Genomic DNA, 22944 nt, shown 5'->3' on the forward strand with positions numbered 1-22944 from the left:
AGCCCTAAAGATCAGGACCAGCCCGTACTTGAGATCCTACCCTAAACACATCAAGGATCAAGTCCCCTTTGGCAATGGCATTAGTACATGGTATGAAATCTTTTAGCAGAGCAATTTGACAGCTTCACATTAACAAAGTCGCATTACAGCTAATGATTACTAAAGGCTTTAAAATGCAAAACTCTTGACAGGACTGGCAGCATTTTCTTGGAGTATTTCATAAAGCTTCATTTGGTACATTTCTGTTTATCTTAGAAGTGCCTGGATAGCAATGAAAAAGATTGAAGTCAGATTGCTTCAGTGCCAAAGGGGGGTACTTCAAGCATCACGCACACTGACACCACGAGAATGATAAGATCACACTGATTTACTGGGAGAAAGGTGAAGGAGCCCGTTATTAAATCCTGCACAAGAACCCTTTCTTGGATTTATTATTTTGGCAAAGTAGTCTCTGAGAGAGTAAAAGCACCAAACAGTTTCATTTCCATCTTTTCACATAATTAAAACAGTGATCTAATTTAAACATTTACATTGCAAAAAATGTACGTTTCAAAACATCATGAGCATTCCTGGATATAACTGGGAAGCACATCCCCTGCGGCATTAATTACATGAAAGCAAACAGCAAGTCTTGCTTCCTTTTATCAATCATCTGTTGGTGTAAAGCTATAACTAGAAAGCCTGTTACAGCTTCCCTTGCAAAATCCTCGTTAGGAGACTAGAAAGACAACGTCCTAACCGTGCATTCACCCACCTTCTCATTACTGAATAAAAATGAATGGAAAACTGTTGAATTAGTAGTACTACTACTACTACTACTACTAATAATAATAATAATAAACTTGACTGATATAGCACCTTAGCATACATTGATATGCAACTCAAAGTGATTTCCACACATTAATCAACAAAGCAAAGTCTGTTATTATATGGCAACTTTTTTTTTTTGCAACAAAAAGCTCTGTGGATCTTTACACTGGAACCATGCAGAACTACCAGAACAAACTCACTGCAACTTATTTAAGCAGCAATATGGCAGCTGCCACTGATACATGCAACAGTGAACACACAAACAAATGCAATCCTGAGTCTTTCCTTTCAATTTGTGCTTGCCGTTTATGTCACTATTCGTATCTCCTAGTACAGTGTGTACCAATGGATACATTTACATGCCTGTATTTAGAATTTGTCAACAGTCTGGCCGATACATTAAAGACACACTCAAGTTAAAGGTTTATGATCTTAAATTACAGGCTTTATATAATATCATGTTTAATATTTCACAGTATCTCAATATTGTACTTGTAGCTGAAGAAATCAAAAAATTCACTGCTACCGACCAAGCACCTTCTACAAATAAAAAATTACAAAAATAATTAATTAATTAGACCACATAGTCACAAGTCACATTTCCAAAACTGGCCACTGCGTTAGTTTCATTTTATAAAAGCTTTAACTATAAAGACAGCTTTAAATATGTGCACCTAGCTTTAATTAAACTGGATTAGGCTAAATGATGAACGCTGTTTAATTGTCTGCATCCAGCTTGGTACTCAGTCATGTCCATCCATTGTCCAACCCGCTATATCCTAACACAGGGTCACGGGGGCTGCTGGAGCCAATCCCAGGCAGCACAGGGCACAAGGCAGGAACAAATCCCGGGTAGGGCGCCAGCCCACCCCAAGGCACACACACCCACACACCAAGCACACACTAGTGACAATTTAGGATCGCCAATGCACCTTACTGGTCTCCTTACTGTGAGGCAGCAGCGCTAGCTGCTAGAAATGTGAATTTCCCATTGGGATTAATAAAGTATCTATCTATCTATCTAGCTTGTTACTTCATCCTTTTCTTAAGAGTTTACACTTCATAGTTTTATCTTTGCTTTTAAATCATGTACTCTCAGTCAAGGAAGTTGCCATGAAGTAACATTTCTTGAAGAATTGAAAGTTATATGTAACAATGTTGGCAATTTCATATCCTTTTAGGCTCTAGATACTAGAAAATAAAATCAAACCTGGGACAATTGTATTAGATCATACTCCTCATTCATACCTGAACTTAGTAACTTTTTATGTAACCTGTTTATAAACTGTAATAAAGTTGTCTTCCATCAATGATGTTAATAATTAATGGACATATTCAGCAAAAGTGTTTTGTCCCTTATTAGCTCTGGAAAATTATGCAACTGTAATAGATGCAATACATCATCACATTCATAATACAGACCCAATTATTGCTCATGGTGTCAACATTCAAAATGCAATAATCTTTCCTCTTAATTAGAGAGTGTCACATCATTTAATTGAATTTGAGATGCTCTATACAAAATCTTGATTGTAGAAGTACATAAAAATTGGTTAATATTGTCAGGAACCTCAAAGTCATAAAGAAAAGCTTACAAATAACTAACTTTAACTCACCTCTGAAACAGGCTTGAGATATATTAGCTAGAAGTGAACTAAATGTGGCAGGTCTACCTTGACACTTAACAGTTAAACAACACAGATGGCAAGCCTTGGAGCATTCCAGCCAAACTCCCTAAGGCCAAAGAACTGGATTCGGACATCAAAGCACACTTCATTTCTAAGCAATGACCTCCATCTCCACAATTTCCTTGTGGTTAAGGCTTTAGGCAGCAGCGAGTACTTTAACCTTCCTAGCATTGCAAATTCATTCAAGCTTACTGAGCTTTTTACCTGTTAATCGTTGAAACTTCATTCTGGCAGACACATTTACACCATTTTGGGACTAAGTAATTTCTAAATTGTTAAAAAAAAGCCTTGTGCCAAAAAGAAAACAAGTTTCTTTTTATACATATGAAATTAAACCCAAGTCAATCTGTGCCTGAAAAGATTCATAAAACTACCTATTCTCAGACAAACTTATCTCTGAGTTGTTCCACAAAGTCAAAAAAGTGTAAGAGAAATATCTGTATTAACAATAACAAGACAAAACATATATTTAGCTAGCAACACCATCTTTTCTAATGACTTTGCTAAGTTAAACATGTTTTTGAGAGCCATTTATGATACTAGAGCATGATTATGTGGGCCTTTTGGGCAACTTTGCATTGTCCCACAGCTGCAGTATTTCTGCTGGGCATCCCACTTTACTTCTGTCCTTCTCCCTCTGTCTCTCAAGCATTCCATATAAACGAGGAACCTGTCGACCTCAGGACATGACATCTTCATCTAACTCCTCAAACTCTTTCAGCATTCGTCAATTATTATAATGAAAGTCTTTTTGATCTTTAGCCAGCTTCTCCGTCTGAAATTGAACAAAGAGCTAGAAAAAAAGTGTTTAAACACAGAACACACTGATGTATGACTACTATACCTGAAAAGTGAATTTTTACAAATAATAATAATAAAAAATGATAGGAAGTATATTGATTTTTTTAAAATGTAGTGTGGTAGATTTGACTGTCACAAAACACTTATTAGGTGGTAATTATTCATTCACATTGTGGGTCTAGATAGATAGATTAAGGAAACATTTTTCTATATAAAAGAATATATATAACCAAAAATGCAATGGAAATATCCTATGTTGTATATATAAATTGAATTTTACACTTCCTCAATAAAGGTTCAAGATTTATAATAAATACTAAATTTTATTGAACAGTTAGTATGATAATAAACATGGCAGGAATAAGGTAGAATAAAAAAACAATAATTCATAGTTTTTATTTGAAAATTGCCCACAAAACTCTGGTTTAATGAACGTACAGTAAAACCTATACAAACTTCATTAAAACATCTGGCTTAGCTGATCTCCTGCTTTGTGTATAGTCTTTTGTCCTACACGGATGTTTTTCTGCAAACAGCCATGAGCTGAATTCTGGAGGTATGGAGGAAAACATTCACAACTTAGTTGAAACGATCCAGACTGGCTTTCGCTCGCTCCATTTCATGTAAGAAATTGTAGAATTGTGGCAATGTCAACTCTAAAAGAAAAAAAAAAATCACAATTAAATATTTTCACTTTGTATCATCCCATAAAGTTTTCACCACTTTAACTGGTTAAGAACTGGAAAACGTTTAAGTGGCTTTCATAGTGAAGGGACTGCAAAATATAGTATATTAAATGGGAAACAAGTAGAGAACTATTACTTGGCTAAAAAATATACATTTATATGTTTTCCCTCTTTCACAGTTTAATTTAAAAATACAATTCGAATGGTTTCTAGCCACTGGCATAAAACAGCAAATTGTGTGTATTTAAACCAGAAAAAAATTACATTAGTCACATCCTATCTGAGCAACAAATAAAACTCAAATAACATTTTTTTTCAGACTATTTATAGGATGCATAAGAGGGCCATCAGGTGAATCACTAGAGTGTGGGTCCTATAGCACAATCAAGTAATGCACTAGAGTGTGGATTCTAAACCAAAAACTAGATGTAAAGCCAATGCAATGAAGGTGATGTAAAAAGTGCTAAAGAAACATATTACAGATAAGAAGAAAGTTATTAAAAGGCAGTTTTGTGGTGGAGGAACAAATGCAAGGAATGCTTCTGTTCAGTTCAAAGAAAAAGAGGCAGATAAAAATCTGCAGATCTGGAGAAGGTGGCACTTAATTACTGTAGTAATGTTGATGTTATCAGAAGAAGTACAGAGTTAACACTACTGTATGAGACAACATGCTCTGTTTGAATTTGTCAGCACTTCTGAATCAAACTTTACAAGGTACAAACTTGAGCAATTTAAGCATTTCACAAATTGCACATGCCTATGACAGGTACACACATATACAATAGCAGATAATGACTATACTCCTGTCACTGGCTTTCATTCTCCATTTCCCCAGCCCCTTCCTTAGGGCAGTACTTATTCAGGGATTCAATTTAAAATGGAACCTCCAGCAATTAACACCACTAGGTGGCTCCAGATGTTCTAGGATGCTAAATAATTTCAGAAATTACAAAGTTACCTCTCTAAAGTAAATAAAGAGAACACACAAGTAAAGAATACTAACTTTGCTGCAAAGTTAAAGCACATGATACATGATCTGATTACTGACTAAACTGAAAGAAATTTAGAACATTTAAGGGAAAATGGAATGTGTTTAATTTTGAACAGTTTTACTTCTTTGTACTGATGTTTTCTCTTGCGCCCTACTTAGTGCAAGCATATATACAGTAGGTGCACTAAACCCATGGGATCAGTCGATCACAATATTTGTTAAGTTTATATTTTATTGATGACTTTATCCAAAGTAACAATTTTACTACTATTAGATCCCAGGCAGGTTACAAGAAGCAGTCTTGTGGTTGAGGGTTTAATGCCTTTGCTTTGTTTTGAGATTTCTATTTACTCAGTTTTCACAATCTTACCATTTTTCCAGGGCATCTAAAAAATCAAATTCAGCTTCAGTCTTTCCATCCACATCTTTATCTAATTTGCTCAATTCAATTCAGGTTCAATTTCCCAAGAGGGAAATTTGGATTGTTAGCTAGATTTTACAGAGAGACTAAAACATAACATGAAAACCACTACAAACAAGATCTCAGCCACCAGACATAACCTTTGTAAAAATAAATAAAATATAGTAGTGAACATAATACTTACAGCATAACATCAAAAAGAATATATTACATACAAAAAGTAGGGATACACTGTTTTCTGTTTTCTTCAAGAAGGGGCCTGAGTTGCCTCGAAAGCTTGCATATTGTAATCTTTTTAGTTAGCCAATAAAAGGTGTCATTTTGCTTGGCTTTTCTCTACATTCATAATGGCTAACATGGTACAACACCCTAGTGCTCCGTTGTACAAATTGATTTATCTTATTTTGTTGATAAAATTAACATTTCAAACGTGTTTAGTTAACTAGCATGTAAATATCTGCTCCACATTAGAACAATCTACACGAGAACAGGCCATTCAGCCCAACAAAGCTCGGCAGTCCTAGCCATTTAATTCTTATAAAAAAAATATCAAGTCGAGTCTTGTAAGTCCCTAAAGTCCTACTGTCTACCACACTACTTGGATGCTATCCAAGTGTCTATGGTTCTCTGTCTGAAGAAAAACTTCCTAATATTTGTACGAAATTTACCCTTAACAAGTTTCCAACTGCGTCCCCGTGTTCCTAATGAACTCATTTTAACAGTCTCAATCCACTTTACTAATTTCCTTCAAAATTTTAAACACCTCAATCATGTCTCCTCTTAATTTTGTTTTGCTTAAACTGTATAGGCTCAGCTCTTTTAATCTTTCCTCATAATTCATCCCCTGAAGCCCTGCAATCAGCCTAGTTGCTCTTCTCTGGACCTTCTCCAGTGCTGCTATGTCCTTTTTGTAGCCTGGAGACCAAAACTGCACACAGTACTCCAGATGAGGCCTCACCAAAAAGATTCCCAACTTTAAATTAGAAAGCTTTAGAGTTCTTCTGGATAATAATTGGCATTATTTGAAATGTTCATCATCTTAAATTTTGATATTCCAGAAATGTTCTGAAAATGCAAAGAATGCATAGAAATAAAAATAGCACTAACTGGCTGTATTTAAAAAGTAGTAGGTCTCTCCATAATCCAAACATAATGGATAAAAAAAGGTCAGTTTTCTTGTGGTCAACAGTAAGCACTCTTTCAAAATCCAATTTATTTTTTTATATTTTTAGTCATATGACAAGCAATCTGTTAAATGTTACTTTGCTGCCATCGATGAGTAACAGCAGAGATCTAATAGATGTAGACAGAACAAAAAGCAAAGGAGTCATCAGATTCACTACTAGGGAAGATGTCAGACTATATTTACTTTACATTTGTGAGATTTAAAACATGGCAGATGGAGAATGTTCATTCACCTTCTGAACCACCCAAAAAAGCAAACTTTCGGAGAAAATGGCAATGTGTACTTTGTGTCAAATGTCTTTACAGCAGATGTATTGGCACAGAGTACAGACTATTTACGCTTCAAATTCTTATGCACATTTACAAACACTGAATAGCATAAGTGCCACGGACAGAATGAAGTAATGTGATTTATTCACAATACCTGAACAATACCATTTAAGTACATTACAGCAACGATTCAAAGCTAAAATGGCAATTATATTTCCTAGGAGCTCACAGATGGCGGATACCAAGATATTGCTAAAACAAATGATGAATGAATGGTAACTGTCACCAAGCTACAAATGGCCCTCTTGTGTGCTGAAGATATACAGTACCAGTATAATAAACATAACTATGTAATGCTTAGCCAGGGGCTATATGACCATCCCTTCCACACTGAATCCACCTTCTCCATAAATATGTATGTACTCAAAAGTGAAACACCATTGTGGCTACGTCACTAACAAATAAATGTAAATACAATACATAAATAACAAAGCCATTCTATCTGCAAATGTCAGTGGAACGTTTTTCACCCATTTATAGTCACTCTGTAGCAGACAAGGGGACAGCAAGAAATCTACTTCAATGATAAAGAATGTTAAGAAATGTTAATGGCAGAAGAATTATCAGTATGTCCTACTACATATGACAACTACAGAAACAATCCGTACAATTAAGCATACATATTTTCTTTAATTATAACTACTTAAATTGTGTGTTAGTCAAAATTTACAGTATTCTCCAAAGTAGGCAACCTACACAGCTTCAGGTATCATTGGAGTTCTGCTTTTATCCATCAATCCATTATTTTAAGGATACTAGACAATAAAAATAAGCTGACACTATAAAAAACTAAAACAATTAAAAGTACAGTAATAACACAATACTCAGTACGAACAATTGAGAGCCAAATGCTTTCCTTTTATTATGCTACTATCCAGCTTAGCTTGATTCAAATAGGAACTAACAAGACACTGGGTAAGAACTTAAAAAAACAGAGAAACATTTTGTAAGAGAAATATTTTTATAATTTTTGTTAAACAGAACATGTAACACAGTAAATTATAAAAAAGAGAACATCATAAAAAACTGTATGCGTTCACAAAGTACTTTGAAATTTTACAACACAATAAAACTAAATAAATCTATACTTGCAATAATAGATACATTTTACTCTTTTAAGTGAAGTCAAATTTAACCAGACTATCTTAAAGGCCTTTACAAAACTTTTACCATAAAATAACTTACCCATGTAGACATTTTCTGTTTTGTTTCCCTTTCTTATGACTAGCTTCAGCTGCAAGAAATAAAAAATTGAAAATGGGTATTTTTCCCCCCTTTTACTATGCGACAACTCACTGGAAGCACAAATACAGTACTTCAGATACATTTATGTGATAGGTTAAGGTATAAAAGACTCTTTTTGAAGGTCAGTGATATAGTAGTTATTTGGGAATATGCTGGAAATGTTTTAGGCAAAATATAACTCAGAATGTTTAAAATACAGTGACACTGGTAATAGTACCGATATTCTTTATACAAGTTCTATGGAGCTTATTTTTTATATTCAAGAATTTGATAGAGTGGTGATTTTAAAATACATTTGCAATTGCCAAATATTTTCTTTCCTGATGTCTTTAAAACTGAAACATAAACCAATTGCTTTTTTGAACTTCAAAATAAATACTGTATGTACTTTCTGGGGCGGCACGGTGGCGCAGTGGGTAGCGCTGCTGCCTCGCAGTTGGGTGATCTGGGGACCTGGGTTCGCTTCCCGGGTCCTCCCTGCGTGGAGTTTGCATGTTCTCCCCGTGTCTGCGTGGGTTTCCTCCGGGCGCTCCGGTTTCCTCCCACAGTCCAAAGACATGCAGGTTAGGTGGATTGGCGATTCTAAATTGGCCCTAGTGTGTGCTTGGTGTGTGGGTGTGTTTGTGTGTGTCCTGCGGTGGGTTGGCACCCTGCCCAGGATTGTTTCCTGCCTTGTGCCCTGTGTTGGCTGGGATTGGCTCCGGCAGACCCCCGTGACCCTGTGTTCGGATTCAGCGGGTTGGAAAATGGATGGATGGATGTACTTTCTGAAAAAATTCACTGTTAAGAGCTAAGCATATTTTATTGGTTTGCCTGTTTACAGCATGTTTGTCAACAAACTAATATTGATTTAAAAAAAAACAAGAAAGACTATTTAAGAAAGTCCTAATTAACAATGGATTTCAAATCCCATAGTATACAACCATTTTGCCAAAATGACTACGACAGGGTTTCTGCCAATATTAACTTCTTCAGACACCAACCAAGGTCAGAGGAACAAGCAACATTTTTACATTTACATACTTGCATCTGTAGTGCCCTAGGTAGTGTTTTTTTTTTTCTAGCAACCTCTGGCTATACAATATATCATCGTGAAAGATGTTATACAGTGTGTTCATTTCAAGCTTTCTACCTTGAAAGGATCATCAACATTTTTATTATATTTGAAATTGCACTCCCATTTTAAGAAGCAATACAAAGAACCAAAACTTTGTGCTATGGTTCCAGTGGTGGCTAGTATTGTTTTTATGAATAGCATGGTCTAACCACCTATTGCTCCCCTCTTGTAATTGAACAAGCACCAAAAGCTGCAATTATATCCAGAGAAAAGTTCAGAGGTGCCATATGGCCATTATCTGCTAACAGTGTCTACAGATTCTACCTTCATTGATTAGAAAGCTTTTACATCAGTATTACAGACTGCTCACTCACATGCAGTAAATGATTTTTAAGTAACACATTACAAGGGGTAGGACAAAATCTGAATAAAAAGCCCACAACTATGGTTACTTCAACAGGTTTATACTTTGAAAAGTATACTATGGATAGGGCATTAGCCTCAGGTAGTGCTTGGAACTTAGCTTAACCTTCTTTTCCCTATACCAACTCATTTGGTCCTGTAAGTGACTCCTGACAATAAGAGTAATAAAAAAAAAATGGAAATGCAAAAAAATTTGTTTACTTATCGTTATATTTTAAGTCCAAACTTTTCCCATTAAAATGCTACATTTAATGTTTTTTATAGGTCTCTCCATTGTCTTCCCAGCATATCACAATGGCCACTGCAGACGATGTGGTAGAAGAAGGGATGGGGTAGGTTGTTGCCCAACATATACAAGCTCTGAAGCACAGCTGGAAGTATATGGGCACACGACCGAGTAGTGCCACTGTTTGAGTACTGAAAAGTATAGTGCCTTACACTATATATAGTAAAGGTGATGAAATATAATTTTCAAAATCACTCATAATTAAATGAAAGAAAGTAATGCGCTATGGCAGGAAAATTGAAGGAGTGACTGAGTGCTAAGGAATGCTGATTGAACAGCATAGAATAAAACTTTCCTGAAGGTAAAAATAATTGAAGACCCTTGTCATGATTGCTTTAAATGTTTAACTGACTACAAAAAAACCTTTTACCCATGTACAAAAAGTAAATGTCACATCCCTACATTAAACTCAACAATTTATAGGTTTATACTTATTAGTATTTGTGTAATTTAGAAATAAGATACCTCTTGTAACTCTTTGTATTGACTTGTTTGTCAGTCCTCCAAGTGCTTGACTAAATTGCTTGTGTTAGTCCCTTTAGTTGCTATTGTGAGGTAGCAAATCCTGCATAAATGCTTGCATGTATCTTGTAGTTTTTCCATCCCCATTAGCTATAAAAACAAGATATTTCCAGATGCTACCCTCACTGTCCTATTTGTTAAGTAAGTGTCCTGGTAAAGGTTCCAATGCACTAAAGTTGCCATCTTATTAACACCTGTGAGTGGGTAGATACTGCAACTCCAGTTTTGCTGAATGATAGCCTACAAAGCTTAACTGTCAAAACTCAGAGCGAACTGGAAGTGTATTCATAATGTATGCTATAGAATCAATACCATGAAAAATTAATATTGCAGTAACTTTATGAATGTTAAAATTTATACTTTTTGGTCAATCCTATATATATTATATATATATATAATACACACACACACATAGCATGTTGCACTCTATGTAGCCATATGATTTTGCGTGTGTTTGTGCCTTTGTTGGTATTGTATTATTGCCACTGTTTTGTGAAGGCAAGAATTTAATTGTACTATGTACACATAGCAATAAAATGGACCTTACAACAATTTCAATAAACCTTTTAAAGATACTTCTGTTTAAATTTGTTTGAAATTATGACACAAAAAGAATACATTCAAGAGGCATTGTCAAAACAGTCACAATGACATTTAAAATAACAAATGTATTATGCGTAGTAAAAATAAAAGACTGGAAAACATTCAATAAAATACACAATGTACAACAAAAGAATAAAGATTGACAAAGGGAGAAAAAACTTACCTGGAGAAAGATGCTTCCTACTTTTTGAAGCTCACTACTTCCAGCAGTCACTGCAAAATAAAACAAATGTAAATAGGTAACAACAGGTTGAGACAGGACAGTTCTCAAGTGTGAAAAGGTTATTCGCAATGGTATTCACATAAAAATCTGAGATTTAATTACAGTAAGTTATATAAAATTACAAACTAAATAATTCATTACCACAAATACTAATCATTTTCTAAATCAATAGTTCTGTGATTAAAGAAAAACATTATTGTAGTCAAAAGTACAAAGTATGTAAAACTGACATTGTCTCAGTACCACTCCAAAGGGAAATTGTCAGTATGAATATTTATTGGTGTATTTTTTTGTTCCATGAACTTCACTGAAGGAAAGATCACTTTAAGAACTCCAGGAAGAAGGTAGTTACTGCATTTGTATACTGGATGAGTGCACAATATATCCTGCTGCATTTAAATAGGGACATGGACAAGCAAAGAAAATAATTGCAACAAATCTTATTAAATTAATTTGCAATTAGAAATTAAGTAGGAGAGGAAACTCACATGGGAATCGGTAGAATGTGTAAAAACTGGAAGGAAACCAAAATTTCTGGAGCTAACGCAGCAACCACTGTGTAACCTTGCCACTTTTCCTCATATACTGTAAATAACTGGTTACCTGTGTCCTTTCTAATTGACTTTAAAATACCACTAATGGTATATAAGTAAAACAATTTGCTCCTTCCTATATTTTGGAGTACATGTCTCCCTACATTCAAAGTCATACACTTAGATCATCTATTGTATAAGTCGTCTGCTTATTATTCGAAGAGCTAAACATAAAAGGACTGGTGATACAGACGTTTGTTCTTATGCACCAAAAATCTGGAATGCTTTAAAGATAAAGATGCACCAGGCTAGTGTGGAACATTAAAATAAAACAAAAAAACTTTTTTACTTTTTTCAATTTTTTAATTTGGCTTTTTGATAGTTATACTTTAGTTGTTTTCATAATAGACTGTACATATAAAGAACTTTCATATTCTCCAGGGATAGACAATCATTACTAATCTCTACTTTTCTCTGTATAGTGGAACCTCGGGTCACGAACGTCTCAGACCACGTACAAATCGGGTTACGACCAAAAAGTTCGCCAAACTTTTGCATCTGTTCATGACCACACACTCGGGTGACGAACAAGCCAGTTTCCCTTACGGTTTGTGCGCGCCAATGATTTCCGCACGTGTTCAGTCTCTCCCTGTGCATTTCCTGTGCAGTGAGCGAGAGCGCAAGCGAGCATATATATATTTACATACAGCTCGTACGGTCCGGAACGTATTAATTGTATTTACATACAATGGGGGAAATTACTTCAGGTCACGTCCAAATTCTTTTCAGGTACTGTACTCTTTTCAGGTTTCTCTATGGTGGTGTTTTGTCCCACCACCCGAGAGAGGGATCATGCAGCCACCTTTGATTTTTGAATGAAGTTGGGTGCGGCAGTTGTCCACAAGACCTACTGCATTAAATCCCTGGCCTGGAAACGATGGGAAATTAATTAAGAACATATAGGTGAGGTAAAATGACCTTTGGGAGCTGGGCTGTCTTTTGGCCTTGGTACCCATGGTGATTTTTTCTCCTCAAGCTTATCTGGAGTTTTTTTTTTCTGTCCTACTAACCATCTGACTTTATCATCATACTCTTCTCGTAAACTTTGAATTTGGTATTATATATAGGGACTCCACTTTTCTACTAATTAGATATCTATGTTATGTTATCTTGTATTGATTTATTTTTTATTACTTATTAATTGTTATTCTTGACTAATTTAACTTGTTTTTGTTTTTCTTTTCCTGTAACTGTTTCTTTGACATCTGGAAAAGTACTTTGAGTTACATTCTGTGCTATATATATCTGTAGTACTAGGGTCTTGTACCGTGTTAGCCATTATGAATGTAGAGAAAAGCCAAGCAAAATGACACCTTTTATTGGCTAACTAAAAAGATTACAATATGCAAGCTTTCGAGGCAACTCAGGCCCCTTCTTCAGGCAAGATGTAAGATTACAATATGCAAGCTTTCGAGGCAACTCAGGCCCCTTCTTCAGGCAAGATCTTGCCTGAAGAAGGGGCCCGAGTTGCCTCGAAAGCTTGCATATTGTAATCTTTTTAGTTAGCCAATAAAAGGTGTCATTTTGCTTGGCTTTTCTCTACATTCTGTGCTATAGAAATACATCATGTTGTTTTGTTTACATATGCTGCACAAAACATATAGCCACACTAAAATCTGTGTAGAAAAGAATAATCAGAGTGCATCGGGCAACAAAATGTCATGTCTTACTTTTATAGAGTAATGAATAGAAGTATAAATACTGTATATGACAAGATATGATCACAGGTTTCATATAAGGCACCCATAATATTTAATCATTGTTTAACAATAAAAAACATACTCAAAGACCAAAGTACAAATTAAAAGGGAGAGCATATAAATCCAATTCAATTTCTTCAGACAGTGGTTAAGGGTCATATGGAATAGACTACCTCATTATATCACCAGGTTATATCATTGAAGCTAACAATGCAACAGTTTTAAGAATTAGTTGAAGAAGGTATTTTTACATATCACTTCTGTTAGGCCCATCAGCAATTTTACAAAGTGCTTTTTTCATAATTACTGCTGAACATGATTGTGTTTCATTTGTCGTTACCTCCAAATTTCCACTCCATGTCTACAAGCTGGTTGACCATAAGAGTCTGTCCTACGGCTAACTTAGACAGTGTACAGGAATGGACCTTCCACTAGAAAAGAAGATTTGAAAAAACAATTTTAAAACTACTGCAGAACACAAACAAAACTTACAACTTTATTTTGTGCTCCTGCCTTACCTGATTTTCAAAATGACTAGTTTTATCTTCATTTAGACCTTAGATAAAAAAAATAAAAAGTTAAACGTCCAATTTGAAAAAAAAAAACTACACATAACTTTCAAACTTTTCATTATTTTTAATTATTCACATCAAAACGTGCAGTAGATTAGTAAAGATTTCTTAAAAATTTAAAGCCAGTGAAATAATAAACTGAAAAACGAGATGGATAACTTTGGGAGATACACAAACTATTCTATTGATAAACAGGAGTCTTTGCTTGTATTGCTGCAATTATATTGCATAAAAGAAATTGAACGTAACCAGAGGTATCAACTAGGCAAAATGGAACAATTGTATTTAATAATTAGACATTCTCACGATGCTTGCTTTACCATCTATATAAAATTTGGTGATGGTTCAATCACACATGTTAGACAAGTCCTTGGAATTTTCATTTATTGTTAAGAAAACTAAAGAGAAAATCAGTAAGTATTGACATAATACATGACATGTTAAAATTACTTTTTTTCAGCCTTCATCTAAGATAAGTTTTACACAACCAGTTTAATCTGATCCTGTTGTCAATTTTTGCAATATCTAACAAATACTGACTTTTCTTTCTGTATATATTTCTAGCACTGGCTTTGGGAATTCATATTTCTTTGCTGACCTAACTTTTGATGTGATTCTGATTCTTAGTATGTGACTTGCGTGGGAGCATTGAAGCAAGCCAACTGAAGGTAAAGGTTTTTTTTTTTTATCTTAACTTTTAATTAAAACTTGTAAAGGTTGCTTTGTGCAGACAAAACTAGATGGCAGTTGCAAAAAAAAAAAAACACTTTTGCAGACAAATATCTGTTGGCATGGCAGAAAGGAATAAGTGATTATTTCGGCATTACCAAACAAAAATGAAATACCAGAAGGAGATGATATACGCACTATCGTGTCAACAAATGTTTATGCTGGTCAGAGATATTAATGCTGCATTATTAGCATAAACATTATCTAAGATGTCTTTAGTTTATGAATGTTGAGTTGATTCAGAATGATACTTGTGTAGTTACATGCATCAGTTACTGGTTCCACGTAAACATAGCTATGAAAACAAATAACAAAATAGTCTATGAAGAAAATTTACAAATGAATTTTAAGTCTCACAAAGTAAATATAATCAAAACTACCAGATATCATTTAAGAATTCAAATTAAGACATTAAATTAATGTAGCTTGTTTCAAAAATAGCTTATCTTTACATTTTTAAGAAGATGTTAAACCATACAATGGGGTGACACAGTTTTCAGATAGGATGCATATCAAGATACTGTCTATGTGGAGAGTTTTTGTTAGGCAATCCCAATTCCTCCTACAGACATGCTGATGCACAATTCTAAATTTGCTTTGAATGTATGAGTGCAAGCGTGTGAGAAGGATTGCAGTCTGATGTTCCACTTCAAGGCTGGTTCCTGCAATGCTGTCTGGAAATGAACAAATGGATGGATGGATGTTAAGCAGCAACAATTACAAGCTTTTTTTTAAAGCAACATACCAAGTGTAAGCAGATCTGTCTTTACTTGATCAGCTTTCAGACCTCTTTTGAGAGCTCCTGCAAGGTATTAAAAAATTTTATTAATACAGTAAAAATTACATCACTTGCAACTAGAAGCCAGTAATAACAAACCAAGAAATTCAAAATCAAGAGTCTGGCTGTTAATCCAAGGGAATGTGATCAGAGAAAAAAACAATCTCAGAAATTCAAAAAACTACTTTTCAGCAGGCAAAATTTATATTGGCTGTTAACATAGTTTTTAGTGTTACTTACCGCTAAGGACCAGAAGAATGCTTTTGGTTAAATTTTTCAAAGGTCCGGGACTCATCCCATTTTCTGAAGCAAACTCACTTAGTTGTGTTAAACACCTGTCAGCCTGTAAAACAATGTGGAATTCTTTCAAATTTCAAACCAGAATTTAATCATATGAATTTACACAAATACGGAAATATGTTTGCATGTATGAAATGTAAATTAAAACCTTACAAAATATGGAGAAGTATACAGTGTAAATGATAACAGAAAGGTAAATGAACTGGTAAAACATTACAGGCATCCATTTATTCAGTTAACTTTACAATCTTTTCAGTATGGACAGTTTACTTAGGACAAGTTTCAAGTCATACAACAGCCACTACTGAAATATTGAATACATTCAATTATAACAGCATGACATACTAATTAGGTCACTTAAGTCGCAAGTGACCTAAGACACTTTGAATACAAAAAATAAGAGAAGGCATTATCTACACAAACATAAACAGGAGTCAGTACTACAAAGAATGATTAATCAATGAAATATTAGACCATGCAGTATCAGACAGGAATACAGGCGATTAATGCTGGAGGCTGACGGTATGACCAATGTTTTCTGGACACTTTAGGTCCTCTGATATTGGTGGACTAATGTCTCAATAACATACCTGAAAATGAGTACTAATCTCATGTATCACTTTACAAACATTTGATGATTACTTCAGTAAGTTAATACACTAGTTGTAAAGCAAGGATCTTGTGATAATAGCCGAAGCAGTATGGAGGTGCTGTTCTATTAGAGTCCGACTTAGTCATTGTATGTAAAGTGTATTTAAGGTGGTCATCTATGTGGTGAGGTTTAAAGATCAGAGCACCAAAGAAATTCTCCCCTGACTAATCTGTTCCTTACTGTCACATCTAACTTGATAACACCTTGTAGTGCCCCTACTCAACAAATTCAGGTGTTCTGGAGGTTGAAGGAGAACCTCTTACTGTTAACAAAAGGGTATTTGATGTTAACTGTGTAGTTTACATATTCTAGACTCACAGCAAATTGGTTAAAAAATTGCATTTCAGAGGCTCTGCAACCTATATGCAGGCATAATTACCTATTTTACATTAAAACAGGTGACTTATTAGTCCAAGCAGTGAACTGTATATCTTGATATTTATTTAATGTCAGTTGTTTGGAAGGATTTTTCTGAAATTAAACACCAGTCAACTTTGCAAAAGAGAAAACTGTAGGTAGATCAAAAATAAAATTCAAAATGTAAATAAAATCTTTACACACTTTTCACTGAGAAAGATTTGCAGTTTGTCTTTTATGAAAATTCTGAAGCACGCCACTGACCTCTTTAGGCTCCGTTAAAAAATGGAAGATAATGTCCGTCAAACACTCGAACTGCTGTAAAAAAAAAAAAAAAAAAAAAAAAAAAGTAAAATATAAAATAAATTAATGTTTTACAGAGCTGACAAACTACCCTAACTCATGGGATATTTGCATAATTAAAATATCTCAATGTACCAATCCTGTAAAATCCCTTCAAGTAAGTTACAATAAGCAGGTTTACTTGGGCTTCATTGTGTTATTGGTGTGTTCCCCAATCATGATGTTAATATTTGCTGTATTGTATTATGTGTACTTGAACTTGCATGTGGACACAAATTGTTTGCACTTCTCAGCCTTTTTCTTTGCCCAGAAATATGTCATAGGCTAATATGCAAAACAGCTATTTAAGTGAAATTAAAAGTTTTGTGGGGTTTTTACCCTTAATCTGTACAGCAAACAATGTAGCCTGCTCAAACAGCATGCACTTAACTATTGTTTTTTACGAAGCACGCAGCAAATAACGACTGGGCCAGGGAGTATCATGAATGTAATGAATTCTGTGTGGCTATCACTGCCTGTGTGCTCCTGTTGGCATAAGAGAAAGCAGGTTTAAGTGGCATGTAGTAATTAACGACTAGGTTGTAGAACACAGAGAATACAAAGCATTTAATGTGCTTACTTTAGTTATGATGGGGTTTGAAAAACTCTAGTAAAATTAAACAACAATTTTAAGATGAAGTTTACAACATTCTAATTTAATGATGAAATAAACTACAGGATTAAAGTGGAAATTTCATCTTTATTGATGAAATAAAAAATGAGATTAAAATGGAAATTTCAAGATTATCATGAAATAAACTGAGATTAAAGTCGGAACTTCATCTTTAATGATTAAACAAACTACGAGATTAAAGTGGAAATTTCAAGATTAAAGTAGACATTTCGACTTTAATCACAAAATGAACCTTCTTTTTCTTTTCTGTGTCCCTATTTTTTTCTTCTTCTCAGTGGCCCTAATACACTTCCGTTAGTTTTCAGAGGATAAATTTAAAGAAGCCTTAAGTGCAACATGAGAAATGGTTATGGATTTTCATCAAACTTTTATGTAAATCGAAGATTGGTGATGGGGTCAAAAATTCACTATCAAATTAAGTTCAGATTCTAATTATACTATGTTGAAAACATTGATAAAACTAGGTTTTGGCATGGTGTCTGTATGTGTATACAGTATGTGTATATGTGTGTGCCTGTGTAAAAATGAAATTACAACTTTCATTGGAAAATTATGCATTTTTGTGTTATATAAAGCTCCTGGACAAGAGTGTCTCATCAAAGATAGAAGATTTTAGAAAAAGTATTTTCTGAACCATCCATCCTGAACACCAAAACCAATATAGAATGATATCTTCCAACAAACATTAACCTATCTTCTTCAAACAAGCTGCACCATGTCTGCCTTGTTACAGCCTTCAGGCCTAATGATTATGGTCAAGTACTTATATACTTCAAAAAGAGTCTGACCTATGTCCAATGATAACTGTCATATGAATTGTTTAATTTAACTAGAATTTTTACAGTCGGCTTCGTGTAAGTAGTTTTGAGGTATAATTTACTTAAACATATATTTAATATACACATTGAAATGTAAAAGTTAAAATAGTTAACTTGTTTGCCCTACTAGAGCATATGCTTGACGATGAAGAGAAAGGAATGAACACACATAAACACACACTTAGTTCTGTAAAGATCGACAAAGGCAGAACAATGAAGCCACCCGTACCAATTTATCTATTTATTGTGTTTACTTAGTTTGACCCAATATGTTTAGTTTCAAAATAAATATTATTTATGTTGTCCTTTTGATTGAATTTCCCATTCATTTCAATCTACAGTTATTTGTGTAAATAAAAAATACTATGTTCATTATAAAATAATATACTTGAATCTATGTTATTGTACAGTATAATCAGTTGTATTTAAAATCTTCTGTTCAGTGATTCCCTGCAGTATCACTAAAGTCTAATTTACAGTGAAGTACTGTACAGACCATTCCACCCCGCTTCTTATATAATTTTGTAGCAGCAGTTCTTGCCCACCATTAAATTACCTATTTGTGGGAAACACTGAAAGCTAGACCCACAGACACTTAACAGTTATAGACCTATTTCAAATGTATCTTTTTTTTTAAATAGTTGGAAAAAGTATTTGCCATGCAGCTTCAGTCTCATGTTACACATCAAAAATTTACTTTAGAAATTCCAATCTGGCTTCCACATTGGTCACAGTACAGAAACCGCAGTAACCCAAAATTCTAACATCCTCTGAGGAAGAAAACCTCCACTGGTATTATATTGTTAGATTTAAACACAGCCTTTGACTCCACTGACCATTCTATTCAATTACATAGGCTGGAACATTACGTTGGGCTCTCGGGTTAGGTCCTTGCATGGTTTAGTTCATATTAATCAAACTGATTCTAGCATGTACAGAAAATATGCCGACAGCACTCTGTCAACATATTGAGAAGTTAAATATGGTGACCCACACGGCTTAGTAGCCAGACATTTCCTGTTTTCAGTTTATGTGCCTCCATTGTGAACTACCTTCTTAATGTAATATTCATTTTTCACTAGTATGCAGATGATACACATCTATACTTTGTTTTAGGCCAAATAACATTTTACTGATAGAGCTAAAAGAATTATAAGGATGATAACCACTTGTCTTTGAATGCTGAAAAAACAGAACTGTTACTTATTGGGTGGAATGACACAGCAATATTGTGTCTTTTTTGTAACTCAGTTGTCTAAATTTACTGAATCAGCGTGTACTGTATGTCTTGAATGTGTGACTATGTAGTTATTTTTTAAAACACACATTACAAACTATCTACCATTTGTTTTTTTCCCATCTTAAAACCACTGGAAAATTAAAATGGTTTCTAAATATGGATGACACTGATAAATTAATTCCTGCACTTATTTCTAGTGGGTTTGACTGCTACAATATGTTATTCACTTGCCATTTAAGCCATTTTATATGTACATTTAATTCAAAATGCTGCTGAAAGAGTCACTACAAAAACTAGTAAGTACAAGTAAATGCCTCCTATTCTTAAATCATTAAGCTGGCATCCTGTTAAGTTTAAGGATGATTTCAAAATCATGTATTACATATAAAGCCTTAAATGCCCAAGGCCATGTTTATTTATCTGAATTTATCATTAATTACATACCAGAGCATGACTCTTGGGGTGCTGACCTACTAAAGATTCCAAGAGGGAGGTCATGCTGTTAGCTCCGGGGTCCAAGGCTGTGGAACAATGTCCATGTTTTTACATGAGATGCCCCTTTACTCTCAGCTTTAATCCAGGAAGAAGATTAAATACTTTATTACGTACTTATTTATGAATCATCACTAATCATCTTGTATTCTTTTGCGCGTCACTGTGTCCTGCTTTTGTCCCTGCTCTACTGCCAAGTTGCTTTCTTTCATATGTATAACAAGTTCTTAACAGTTTATTTCAAATTTTACTAATCAAATCAACTCCATACTGGTATGAGTGTGTGCATTTCCTGGATTTGTCCCTGGTCCACATAGGATTACAGCATTGCACTCAAGTGTTGCAGGTATAGGACCCTGCTTCCCACAAACAAGAAATATGTTCAGAAAATGAATGGTACCTGACAAAGAAAAGTAACCATTAACTCTATGAAAGTCCATACACATAAGTGGCACATCTACACATATACATAAGCCCTTGACAATTTTTTATTTACTATTTTCAAAGCATATGTTATTCTCATTTGTCTGACTTGGTTGCTTTCTCTTAAATAATTAAAAAGGCATACATTACATGAAGAGAACCATAAAAATAGACTTGAACTGTGAACTAAACTAACCTAAGACCAATCTAAACAAAAATATTTTCAGTACTGCTTTTGAAAATGTTAAAAGTTATTGGCATAAAGAAAATAAAAATTAATTTAGTATATGAAAAATAATGCAGTAAATATACATCTGATAGGCAGTGTTGTAATATGGCTATGGGACTGGGCTAAAAAAGCCCCAACTGCTACACTACACGTTCAAATCCGCAACTCAAAAACAATTCAATTAATGTCGTGTCCTAATATTGTAAAAATGTGTACTTTGTGTAGCTTGACACTGAAAACAGTATCACCAGCAAAGGAAGTACATAAACAATGACCAGTTACTTTAAAACATGGATGATGACATACAAGAACACTGGTAGTTCTTAATATAATGACAAAAAATAATCTAGTTATGTCTCAGACAGAACTGTTGTGCAGGGTTCAGATACTTTATGCAGTACAGTACTGGGGATGGGCTTCATACTTGGTTGAGGCGCTTGCCCTTTTTTAAAATATTGTGTGAAAGACATGGAGACTGAAGCTACAAGATGAATGACTTTATAAGCGAGAACCTAGACTGATGCCATTAAATTTCAGAAGTAAATCAGGTTCCGTTTTAAAGACGTTTTAATATTTTTGATCTGTTGATCTTCACGCTTAACTGCTTACCTAATTAGAGTGCTAGAAGAAAAATAAAACATGATTTAGTTTAGCTAAGTATTGGGTTCAGTCAAAATATGTAATGTATTACTAATACAGTATATGCTGGCATGAATTTCAACAGATGCTGCCATGTACTGAAATTTTACATTTTCAAATTTATTTAAAAAAACATTTTAAAAAAGACGGGACCATATTAAAACGAGTTATCGAAAGTTTCTTACGTATACATTAACATGACGAAGGCAATGCACTTTTATTATTCACCTAAAGCTTAAAACTAAGGAAGCACGCAAAATGACATGAAAAATCGTCCTGTACAATGGTTGTAAATTGCCTTAACTGTATTTCAATCTTAGTTCTTCTAGCCTGTGAATACTCCGTGTCAGCTCTGTGTTTAGTGTTATTTCTTAGACAAATGTGTCAAACGAACAGTGTTCGATGTGTCACATTCAGCTCCTGCGCTCTTTTTTATACGTAACATCTCACGATTACCCATGATCACCGTACAAACGAACAGCGAGCTTTGTTTCAATCTATTACATGCTTTTTCCCGTGTATTTTCACTCAAATAATGAGGATAAAAGCGATACATACAAAACGTCAGGTAACGAGTGTGCGCAACAGGGTTGCGGTTAGGGACACATTGCATTAACAGATTTACCTGTTGGTTGAACTTATTGAGATTCTGGATGTCAGTGCTAATGGAATCGGGTAAGGCATCTTTAGTAAAATGTAACAGCTGCATTTTACTTTTCTTCTTTATGCAGGAAGGTCTAAAACAACGATCGATCGAGAAACTGGAATGTACTTCCTAGTGGCGTCCTCACGTGACTAAGACGCGTCAAGTCGCGCGTCATTTTAATGTTCGCATTCGCACTTTCGCTGCGGCTCTGTACTGTAGTGTCCCTTGCAGACTTGCAAAAGTAGCTCAAATATTTGACAATATTGTGATTCTCGAGAGAATGTCAGTATTTAAAGGATACAAAAGTTATCATGACACATGAGTAGGACAAAAAAGGAATTATATCGTGTTTTATTTTTAAGTAAATAAAGTTACAGGTTTTAGGTTGTGTGTTGCTGTTTCATTGACTTTTTCTAATAAAAAAATAAATAAAATAACAATAACTGGAATATCTGTACCTTAAAAACATGAATACCCCGCACATACAGTACTTAAGTTTAGGATTTAAACGGAAGGCTCTGGAGCAGCA

The 22944-nt window shown here is 34.4% G+C and overlaps 1 protein-coding gene across 1 annotated transcript; it reads right to left on the bottom strand.

The window, feature by feature from the left end:
• Positions 1 to 3679: 3679 nt before the first annotated feature.
• On the bottom strand, positions 3680 to 22584 carry commd7 (COMM domain containing 7). Its single transcript, XM_028811591.2, has 9 exons — positions 22395 to 22584; positions 17217 to 17270; positions 15884 to 15986; positions 15611 to 15667; positions 14083 to 14120; positions 13905 to 13995; positions 11212 to 11261; positions 8098 to 8146; positions 3680 to 3955 (listed from the first exon to the last, which is right to left on the bottom strand). Exons 1-9 carry the CDS (start codon positions 22476 to 22478, stop codon positions 3879 to 3881), a joined length of 603 nt encoding a protein of 200 aa, XP_028667424.2. The 5' UTR covers positions 22479 to 22584; the 3' UTR covers positions 3680 to 3878.
• Positions 22585 to 22944: the final 360 nt, after the last annotated feature.

This window comes from Erpetoichthys calabaricus, chromosome 10, assembly GCF_900747795.2.
Source record: "Erpetoichthys calabaricus chromosome 10, fErpCal1.3, whole genome shotgun sequence".
In the NCBI taxonomy this organism is placed as follows: Eukaryota; Metazoa; Chordata; class Cladistia; order Polypteriformes; family Polypteridae; genus Erpetoichthys; species Erpetoichthys calabaricus.